Here is a 12206-nt window from a genome sequence, read left to right as displayed (position 1 = left end):
CAAATTTTTAATGATTTAAACACTTACTATTTTGCCTGAAGTTTAAACTTATTGTTTTTTGTTTCTGTGAGGAATAAATAGCATCAGAATTATTAAGGGGATGTTGATGACTATGAGTTGTATAAGTTACTAATAACACATGTCCAATATTTCATATATATGCCAAGCAAAAAGAAAGGGGTTGAATAAATCGACAGAACATAATATTAATCTAGGTGACTACAAATTCTAAACCACTTGATATTGATACTTTTTCCACATCATTCTTTGCAGTGTTTTAATACCTTACTGAGAATTCATATCCAGGACAATGTGGATGTCCTGGTGAACCTATCATTCTTCAGGTGGATTTTACCCTGATAGAAATACAAGAACCCAACACATACTTAGTACTTTTGTAGGTTAATGAACTTAAATTCTAACCTATTTGGGGAGAAATGACCTCTAGGTTTATTTCACATCTGTTTCATCAGCAACCTCATAATCTGAGATAAGTACAGAACAGATTTTTAAATGTATGTTAACTACTCCCAGACATTCTCTGTAATAACGGTCGTAACCAGAGGTGGGAAAATAAAATCTTTACTGCTTATCATATAGTAGCATGAAGTCAATAATATATATTCCAGCATAGAACTACATGAAAAGAAAATATTAGAGCAATTTTTAATAACTGAAAATGAAAGTCTCTCTGGAGAAATCATGGGAATTTATTACAAAGAGTGAAAATAGAAAACAAAGTATTTGAAGATTTTGTTTCTTCTTTTATGAGGTTTTACTTCTGAATGTAGCTCCTGTCCCCTTTTCAAATACGATTTAATAAAAAGCTTGGTATAACTCAACATTAAGTCTAGTTTTCCTCAAAGTACTTTAGGTTTTAACTTAGAAGAACCAGGAATCACTTGAGGAGTGGACTATGTATAACATGATTTGTTGTTAGAACCAGTCTTACTTTGTTACGGGAGAACAGTAAGTTAAGTAGAAGCCTGTGAATTTCCTATCCTTTCTTTTATGATTAACTGCTTTGTTCTACTCAAATCAGAACTTTTAAAATCTCAAATGAAGAAATGTGATTTTATAAAGTAATTTTATCTGCTTTTGCTCACATTGCTGAACCTTTAAAGTTATGCTTTTGCTCATATCTGAGTAATTTTGATGCATATTTATTAATATAAAACAAAATGTCCACACAGAATTGTGTCTATACTATAAAACTACCCCATTTCACCTATTAGGAAATATTATCTACTGAGGGTGCTACTTAAGCAATGCTATTTGCTAAGTGAAAATACACTTAAAAAAAAAAAGTTTAACTTCTTATACTTCAAGGTTATTCTATTGGACTTGAGAAGTTTTTTAAAATATATTAATTGATTGTTCAACAAGTAGATTATGGTCTTGTACAACATATTTTATATATAGTATGTAGAAGCATTTCAGAATGAAGTGGACAATAACTATGATTCCTAATATTTTTGTGCTTATTTTCAACACAGGCTGATAATGCTACAATACATTTATGTTAAATTTTTAGTCTTCAACATAAATGATAAGAATATTATGGCAATTTGTTAAAATGCTGTTAGTTACTTGTTTATTAATATGAGGTTAATGTTTACATTTTCAGACGGGCTCTAAATTTGTTAAAAATTAATATTTTAGAAGATAATGTGATTTAAGAACTCAGAACTGCAAATTTAGTTGCTTTTAAGTATGGATCCCTAAATTCATGTGGAATCAACTTGTTGGTGATGTTCAACATATTAAGTAGGTGGATGCTTTTATGCCAAAGTAAACTTCATTTCACCACTTCTTCCAATCCCCGACTGTATTCATTGATAGGAAAATGACTCTTTCAGTTTTACTCATTGAATTTCTTGAATTTTTGTTTGACATCTCTTTTCCCCCAAACAAAAAAGAGGGAAAGAAAAGAGACTACTATTCATGAATATGGTCAGGATACCTTTAATACTCATGTGAATTTTTATCAGTCACCATCATGATTTCAAGTCATGAATTTATTTTTACATGCTTATGCATGCATATTTACATGCATTAGTTACTTAATTGATCTTAAATTCCATTAAATTTGAATGAGTAGGAGAAAAATTTGTTCATAGGATTTTGTTCTCGTTATATTACATTTTATTTTATTTTGTTTTATTTAAATAATCAGTTTAAGGCTTTTAAAGGTTGATTTGCTCCTGAACTGCTTTGTTCCCAGACATTGCCATCTTCCCCAACTACCACCAAGTCCTCTCCATCTGATCCCATGACCACCTCCAGAGCTAATCAGGTACAGTATCATCCTGTCATCTACACCATACTTTTCACGGGTGATTGCCTGCACACTGGAGAAAAAGATAATGGTGGGTTAAGGATGTATTCGTTCATTCACATATGTGCACCATAATCAGATTCCAAATAACCTGAAAAAGAAATATCAATTATTCCTGAAAATTTCTATGCATTTTTTAACTTTAGATAACAAAAATATATTCAGAAGGTAGACTACTCAAATTTGGGATTTTTCCCTTAAAATTATGACTTTATGGAGCTCTGTGGGTTATTTATTGAGTCACTGTTTATAATCTTCATTATTTATTCTTCCTAGAATTATTGGTATATGAGTTAAGAGTATCATATATGTAAAAAAATGTATAAATACGACTTATTGAGCAAAGGTATATCTTTAAAAGTGAATGCATTTTCGTTTGTTTTTTATTTCAGACATGCCTTACTATGTAAACAATTTTCAACTTTCAGTGAAAAACATTTCTAGCAATCTAAAAGTAACTGAAAATTGGTGTTTGTGATAATTTTATTTGTTTTACAAATTAGGAAATGGTATATTCTTCTAATTTAGTATGACCATTTTTTTTGGTGGAGTGGCAGACTTTGCAATCAGAAATATATTAGTTTGATTGGATGATTGTTTTGGTACTGAATATTTGTAGGTCATTTTTCAAATATGTAGTTATTTTTGGCACATTTGAGTAAATCATCTAAAATATTTTATGTAATTCAGAGCCATACTGTACTTGACAAATGTTGAAAATATATTCATTAAAATGATTAAACACATTTTCATTTTGTCTGAGTTGAGATTCATTTAGGTGAGAGATGTTATTTTCTTTAATATTTCTACTTTTTCACTTAATACGGGCCTTATGGGGTTATTAAATTATTAAATAAAAGCTTATCTTTTTATATATTTTTCATATAGTTGACCAATAAATTATTAACTTTGAACTATATTTGCTAACTACGTTAAATTTGCCTTTTGCATGTAATCCAATCTAAAACTGTCAGAATAATTTTGCTTATTTATTGAGTTTAATAGTTTACAACCTCAGGAAAAATGTTAAAATAATAACTAGAAGCAAAGTAGGAGATTGATTTTCATTTTATGCAGTAGCATTCCCTTTAGACAAAACTATAACACTCACATTTTAGTGCCAATAACTTGGTTAAAATACTACATTATCTCTAGTGATGAATCCCAGCACTTCTCATTGAAGGAAATGATACAATGTAAAGTGAGAACAAAGCTTGTAATATTAATGCATGAGATTAAAAAGTGTTTATACATTTTCACTCTATATACCTTATCTCTTAAAGTGAGCCTTAATTACATGATATAGAAAACTATTGGGATAACAACTAACTTTATTTTTTAATTATTTCTCTTATACTTTATCATTCTTTACTTTCCAAACAAAAACAAGACAAATGAGTGCAGTAGCAATAAAAACAAAACTAATGATTTTTCTGAATGAACAACCTAAAAAATCCTGGATCTGTAAAGAAAAACTATCTCAGTAATTTTGTCTTTGAAATTAGATTTGTATTTTCTTTTATTTACTTTTATGTGCATGTGAATTTCTGTTAAATCATTTCTTAAAAAGGCTAGTTTATACATTAAAGTCTACTAATATTTTAACCCTCTAGATATGTTACTGTGTCCACCTCTGCCTATTCTTTATCTAATATTTGAAATAATAATTCATTGTGGTTTTGTACTTCATCCACTATACGCAGTTATAGTTGTTAAATATATTTTATTTATATTCTGGTTTCTTCTGTTTTTATACAAACAAGCATAATATCTCCTGGATAACATGAGGCAAGATATACAAGAAGAACAAAACAAGATTCTTAAATTTATTAAAGGAATTATAGTCATTGTCCATCATTTTATTAGTAGTTTGTGATCATTTTATTCCCTCAGTATTTCCCAGTGGATTCAGATTCACACTATATTAGCTTAGATCTGTAAAAGTAATGAAGATAGAAGAATGGGTTCTAATATGATCATCTTAAAGTCTCCACAATTAAAGTGAACTTTTAAACCCGTAAGAAAATTATTTTTATGTGTTACAGCTAATATGATACCCTCTGCTGTTATAACTATAAACTTTTTCCTTGTGAACTTTTATAAACCAATATAAAATGCGTCCAGACAATTGTTTGTGTTATTTTCATCAATAACAGCTAAATGAGATATGATTGAGTTGTATTTCCAGAATAAATAGTTTGTCTATATTATAGTGATGTCACATTATCGCAGTAGTGTGATAAAAAGGTCTAAGGGACTATTAATATTCAGAAAACCCAAAAGTAAAAAGCACAGAAGATATACCAAAGAGTAAGTTTTATTGCAGTTTCAACATTAAAAACCTTTTCTATTCTTTTAAAAATGATTACATGTTTCAGTACATACTAAATTTTACTTTTTCTACCCTCATGTTTCTACAGGTTAGACTATTTCCACAGGTCAGAGTGGCAGACTGTAACTACAGTGGTGTGGGTCTGTAATAATTTCCCCCTGAAAATTGAAGGACTATCGTAAAGAGAAGTCCTCCAGAATGGTGGTTATAAGTCAAGACTGGTGCCAAATTGCCTATGATCAAACTCTTGTTCTGGCACTTACTTGCTGAGTAAATTGGGTTTCAGTGTCTCCTTTTGTGAAATTCAAATAATAGTAACGTCTCATAGGGTTGAAGAAGGAAATAAATTTATTGTTCTTGAACAGTACAGCATCTAGAATGTAATGTTAACCATAAATGTTGTTATGTTTTTTTTATTTTTTTCTGAAGTATCTTTCAAGTGATATGAGAAAGAAAGAGTATTCTTTAAGACGGTAAATGGTATAGCATAGAGCTTTTGAAAACTGAGTTTTCCCTCTAAAGAAGAATTCTAAGGTACTAGTGTTGCTGCTTTTTTAGCTCCAAAATATTTCTGTAAGCAGAGTCTCTGTATTCTTTTTCTAGGTGGTTTAAACTGCTCTACAGTTATTTTCTTCACTAGTGAGAGTACTAAGTTGTATGTTTTCTAATGATAAAGCAAACTGCTATTACTTCCCTAATAAGAAGGAAACGTTAATAAGGCTAATAGTTTTACAACTTGGATTTTTTTTTTTTTGCATGTGTCACATATTGCAAGGTACAACTTTGAAATTTCTTACATATGGAATTTTAAGTATGAAGTGAATATAAAGATATAATAAATATAATTAGATTCTTTAAGCAATGTGTTTTCAGAAACCTTAAAAACAAAATAAAAAACATTGAGTTGGGTTTGATCATCAGTTCTAAGTTATTGACACTAAATTTCAGTCACTTCCAAATTAACAAAATGGTTTTGCTAATCAGTCAGTGGTGCTAAAAATTAAATTCCAGCTTTAATTTTAGGTTCCTGGTTGTTAACTCTCCTGGAAGTCTTCTCAAATTTCATGAAGAGAAAAAGCAAAAATAATGATTGCAAAAATATGTAATTTATAGACATTTGCTTATTTACTGATGGATTTGAAATTATTTGCTAAGATATAATAAAATATGAAAGTAGGTGACTTGTATTTAGCACCCTTGATGTGGTTACAGAAAAACACAGGTAAAACTCAGCTGGTCTTTCTTTAAATTCATGACTGTAGATCTCAAATAGACCTTTAATTCTTTCAGTCATAAGCCCATTCACTTTTTTACTTTCTAGATGGCTATTTCATAAGTTCTCTTCTTTTAACCCCTGTGTTAGTTTTCTTTTGCTGTGTAACAAATTATGCAGTGATTCAAACAGCACCCATTTATTATCTTATAGTTTCTATAAGGTCAAGAATGCAGGCACTTCTTCACCGAGTTCTCTGTTCGTGGTCTCACAAAACTGCAAAAAGTACTGGGGAGTGCATTCTCATCTAGAAGCTTGACTGGAGCCTAACCTAATCCCCTTTTAAGTGGATCCAGGTTGATGGTAGCATTCAGTTCCCTGCAGTTGTATGGCTGAGGGTGCTGACTTCTTACTGTCTATTGGCAAGAGGCAACCTCAGATTCTAGAGGCTGCCCAAGTTCCCTGCAGTATGACACTCTCTCCAGTAGGCACTTTGACCATGGCTGGTTGCATCTTGCAAAGCCAGCAGGAGAATCTTTCTTCAGTGTGTGCCTCAAGATGGAGTCTTATATATTGAACCTAATTACAGGAGTGACTTCTCACCTCCTTTGCCATACAACATAACTTAATCACAGTACTGACCTTCCATCTTTCTGACACATTCTGTTGATTAGAACCAAGTCACAGTTTTCACCCACGTTCAAATGGAGAGACTTGCACAAAAAGTAGCACCAAGGAGGCAGAGATCATGGGGCTATCTAAGAATTCCCATAACAAACCCTACAATATCTCTTACTCCATCCCCATTCCCAACTGATGACCTTACTTCCTACTTCACTGAGCCAGTATTTATACCCACATATTCTACATTCTCCACTATTATCTTACCGTCTCCTACCAAAAGCCAGTAATTTCAGTTGCACATTAAATCTCATCTTTCTTCCTTTACTCAAGGACATCCCTTCAGCAGTTATTCCTTCTTTCTCCTTTATCTTTCAAGTTTTTTGTCTCTGTGGAATCATTCCCATCGGCGTACATAGATGTTTTTTTCTCCCATCTTAAAAGACAAAACTTCTTTCAGTCCCACTTCCCCCACCAACTAATGCCCCATCCTTATACTCCTTTGTAGCAAAATTCACAAATTATTTTCTCTACTTTTTTCCAATATCTCTCTTCCCATTCTTTCTTAAATCTGCTCCAGCAAGATTTTTTTCCTCCACCATTCCACCAACACTGTGTTTGCCAACGACATCAATGACGACCACACTGCTAATTCCAGTTGTCTGTTCTCAGTCCACATGTTACTTGGCCTATCAACAATATTTGTCATAATTTATCACTTCCATTTCCTTGGTGTGCCTTCTTTACTTGGCTTCCAGGATACTGCACACTCATGATTTGTCTCCTGCATTATATCATGTGCTTTGTCTCAGCATCCTTTGCTAGTTCCTCCCCTCATCCAACTTACTGTTGGGAGTGCTCCACATCTTAATATTTGAAATGACATCTGGATTTATACTTTTCTTTCTCCTTGTCTAATACCATTGCTTTCATATGCTGACAATCTGTAAAATTTATGTCTTTAGTGTGAGATGGGTTTATTATGAACGAATGAAGCTTAACCCTTAAGTTTTCTCACCTGCTCAAGCTTATGACAAGACACTGTACCTAGTTTTGTGTTCATAATTTTGAATGCATTTCCCAAAGATGTCTCTTAAAATTGTATGATTCAGGTTTCACATAACTTAGGTTCATACTTATCTCTAATCCAGATCTCACAGTGAAACTATAGACTGTATTCAGTTTCCTGTGCAGCAGTTTTCACTTGCATATCTAATAGACTTCTAAAATTCAACAATCCAAAAACTACCCCAAACCTGTTCCGTCTATATCAGCATTTACCATCTTAGTGGAAGACAGTGCCATACATCCACTTGCTCAGAACAGAAATCTTGGATTCACCCTCATCTTTTTTCTTTTGTACCCCCAAGCCCAGTTCCTATAAAAAATAATAGTGACTCTACCTTTAAAAAAAGGGTGTAGAATCTTAATCACTTCTCATTACATCTGCTGTTACCCTAAATCAAGCCTCAGTTATTGCAACAGCTTCCATATATGGTTTCCTGCCTTTCTACCTTTGCTCTCCATAAAGCCTGTATTCCTTCTAAAATGTGTCAGGTTTTGTTTTTTTTTCCTTTGTCTATACCTGTAATAGTTTTCCATTTCACTCGGTAAAACCCAAAATCCCTAATGACACCCATTAACTTGCAAGATCTGGCCCTCACCACAATACCTCTTTCACTTCATTTCCTCCCTCACCTCCCCACTCACTCTGCCCCAGGCCAAATTGACCTGTTTGCTTTTCTTTGCAGGTATTAGGCATGCTCTCCCCTCAGCAGTTAGCTCTTGCTTTTCTCTCTGCATGAAGTTCTTTTATCTTAGAGATCTACTTGACTAACACCTTAATTGCCATCCAGTCTTAGTTCAAAATAAACCTACTTAATAAGGCCTATCTGACCACCATATATAATACTGCAAACTGGCCTCCCTCTTCTCCCAGTACTCCTGTGGTTTTTTCCCATCACCTCATAGAATACCATATACTTTGTGTATTGTCATATTTGCTGTGTATCGTCTCTCTCACTTTCCTAGAAAGTAAGTTGCATGAGAACAGGGATCTTTGTTTTATTCTCTCATGTATCAGAAGCAGTAATCTGGAATTTAATGGGTTCTCAATAAATATTTGTTGAATGACTAGAATTAGGAGGAGAGCAGGCTTACAGCCTGTATGTTTAAAACTTAATTTTTGAAAATCTCTTCAAATGAAATTTTGAATATAAGTTCTCCAAAAATATAAACCAACTGGATAAAGGGTGTTTTTAAAATTTTTATTACTTAAGTTTGGTTGACATACAATGTTAAATTAGTTTTAGGTGTGCAACATGGTGAATTCAACAATTCTATGAAAAGTGTGGTTAGTGTCTGTCCATGTTATTACAATATGATTGACCCTATTCCCTATGATGCGCTTTTCATCTCTGTGACTTCTTTATTTTATAACTGGAGGTCTGTAACTTAATCCTCTTCATTTATTTCACCTATCCTTCCTCCCCTCCTTTCTGGCAACACCAGTTAGTTCTCTGTGTTTATGTGTTTCTGTATTGAATAAAGAGGTTAAGTTAGAGACAAAGCCTTCTTCATTAGACTTCTGTTTTACTCAGAACACAGTTTGAAAGCCAGTCAAGCTCTTATCTCTTGTCTCAAGAATTGTCATAATTCTCTATCAAAATATCAAAATTAATTTTCATTTCCTTCAGCATGTGTGTGTCTCTGAGATGTCAAGGTAGTGTTCTTTAGAAGTGTGTTTGAGAAAGTTCTAGAAAAATAGTGAAATCCAAATGTTCTTTTTAAGTGAACTTACTAATTTTATTATATACATTAAGAGTTTTAAGTACTTTACTACTAGGAAGAGCTTTATGAAATGCTAGTATTTAAAATAATTGCTAATATTTGAGGGCAATCTCTTGGTGTATATCATATACATATCTAAATCTTCAAAATTTCCCAAGAGTAAACTGAACCAAAAAGGCATAAAAGAATCCCTATTAAGAGAATGTACAATTTTCAGATAAGTACATAAAACACTTCCTGAATGAATAGACTTAAAAAAATTTTGGAAGAGATGATTAAAAATATCAACACTTTAAAATGCAAATGTGTTGTAATTTTCATTTTCTTCCAAGTTCTTTTAGTTTTGTAGGAGAGAGAAACAAAGGCAAGTGATTTTAATATCCATATGAAAAACAAGTGCCTAAGAATTACCATAAGGCTATTATTAATAAAAGAATTATCAAGAAAAATATTTTGTGGGATGACATACTTCACTCTATTATAATTTACTATAAAGCTATCATAATAAAAGGAATGGTATTAACACAAACAGATATAGTTAGTGAAACATAATAGAGATTTCGGGAATCTAAGCACATACAGAAATTTACTGTATTTTATTATACATTAAGAAAGGTAGTATCATTTAGGTAGTAAGAGAACGGTGATCTGGAGTCATAATTCATGGCTTCAAATCAAATCTTTGCCACTTCCTAATTTTCTGATTTGAGGAAACATTCTTAACTTTGCCATGTGTGTTTCTCATTGTAAAATGTGGGTAACAACAGTGCCTAGCTCGTAGAGTTGTCATGATCCCTAAACTGAATGAATACATGAAAAGTGTTTAGAACGCTGTCTGGTCCTGGGTAATATTTAAGTGTCATTTTCATTCATTTTAGAAAAGGATGTTTTATTTAATAAATGGTGCTGGTATACTTGACTACTCACCTGAAAGAAAATAAATTTAGACCTCTACCCTGTACAATATGCAAAAGTAAATTTCAATGAATTCAAGATTGAAACTGTAAATTATAGTGTTTGAAATAAAGTTGAGGATAGCTTTCTTAAGCAAGAAAACCCAAAACAAAGGAATAGGTTAAGATTTGGGATATAAATACTTTATATTTTTCGTATAGCAGAATACACTGTTAGTAAGCAAAAATGGCAGTATCTTTGGAAAAATATACATTGCACACATACAACAATGAATTAATAACTCTACAGGGAACTCCTATATAGGGGGGGAAAAGGGAGAAAAATAGGCCAATTATGAAAAGGCACTTTATGGAAAAAGAAATAGAAATATCCAATGAACATATGAAAACATATTTAACCTCACTAGGCATCAGGGAAATATGAATCAATATCACAACATTCTACTTTTTTTAACAAATAGATAAAATTCTATGTGTGTTAGTAATACACATATTTTGGGAACACAACATGTGTGTGTGTGCATGTGTATTTATAAATTAAAAGTGCTGACACAGATATGGGAAATAATCATTCTTCTACAATGTTGATATAAATAAGAAATGCAACAAAATTGCAGTGTTTGAGAATTCATCCAGTAAAACTTAATGCACCAATATACAGGAATATAGAGACAAAGGATGTATATTACAATATTATTTGCAGTGGCAAAACTTGGGAAAAAGCCTGACCTCTTTAACAGGAGAGTGACTGAATAAATTACAGTATTGAAGAATATTATGTGGTGAAGCTATTAAAAATAATGTGTTAAACCTCATACTTTGGCCTAGAATAGTGTTCATAATATATTATCTAAAGAATATTAAGATGCTAAGAAACATATGGCCCTATGTTTAATTGTCAAAAAACATCTTGTGTGCGTGTATCATCAGGGTGATAAGGATTATGAACATTATTAACTTTTTGTTTTCTCTCTACTTTGTTTTTAAAATGTTAACTAGGAGAATGTAAAACAAGATGGAGAAAATAATACCTTCAGTTGTGATTTATACTGTGTTTTAAAGAATAGAAAGTGGGAATTTCCCAAGAGGAAGATTGGACCATCTTTGACATTATATATTTCTTTGAACTACTTGGCTCCTTCTTTTAATAGTCGTGGAATGCTTTATTGAGGAGTTTCAAGAAGGATCACAAGAGAGGGTTCAGGCCTGGAGAAGGCACTTATTAACTAGCAAATGAAATGACAATTATTTCATATTTTAAAGTTATATCAAATTAAATTGTGTAATATTTACAATATTTTTCATTCTTTCTTAATTAATCTGTCAAAGGTTCTCATTCCTAGCTTCACATCAAAACTACCAATGGAGGTATTTATTTAATAGGTCTAGCACAAGATCGGGCATGTGTGTTCAAAAAATTAGAGAAATGTTTTCTGAAGTTGTTTACCATATGAAAACTGCATATTAGTTGACTAAAATGATTATGATTGTGTATAATATTAACACTGTTTCATCTCTCAAACTTTAATTATGAAAACTTTTTTCATGAAATAACACACTTTATTTGAAAAATATTAAAGAAAAGTATTTGATTTGTGCAGAAGCTGAAGGATAGGTGTTAGATTTAGCTTTGAGAACAGTAGAGTTTACTAACTAGTACAATTTAAATCTATGAAAGGTTATTATACAAAGGATAATTATCTTTTCAGATAGCATTAGTAGCCTTTGATGATTCCCAGGTTTGGTCAGGAGTTCTCTTACTTTGGAGATCTTTATATACAGATTAAGTGGTATTCTTTTAAGGTTGTTTAACAATATTCTTGCCCAAAATTATGGAAAAGGGTTAAATCCGTGCTTCCTGACCATATTTGTTCCATTGCAAACTTCTAAGTTTGCTAATTTGTTATGCTATAGATAGTGTGTTCTTCACACCCAGTGATGAGAATCAGAGGATCTGCCTGAGGACAAGGATGGCTGCTGAAAGCACATAATTTAGAT

General features: G+C 31.9%; 1 protein-coding gene across 6 annotated transcripts in view; it reads left to right on the top strand.

The window, feature by feature from the left end:
• Positions 1-12206, top strand: part of NOVA1 (NOVA alternative splicing regulator 1) — a gene marked incomplete at both ends in the record, with an annotated part of 148066 nt that overhangs the window by 121091 nt on the left and 14769 nt on the right. For 3 of the 6 annotated variants that reach the window (XM_080809154.1, XM_080809155.1, XM_080809158.1), the window contains one exon: positions 2225-2296. The exons of the other annotated variants lie outside the window; for them this stretch is intronic. In XM_080809154.1, the coding sequence (XP_080665280.1) occupies positions 2225-2296 (72 nt within the window). The remainder of the gene's footprint in view (positions 1-2224; positions 2297-12206) is intronic. 6 annotated transcript variants of the gene reach the window in all.

The sequence above is a fragment of the Martes martes genome, assembly GCF_963455335.1.
Source record: "Martes martes genome assembly, chromosome: 7".
Lineage (NCBI taxonomy): Eukaryota > Metazoa > Chordata > Mammalia > Carnivora > Mustelidae > Martes > Martes martes.
This window is presented reverse-complemented; position numbering and strand designations above follow the sequence as displayed.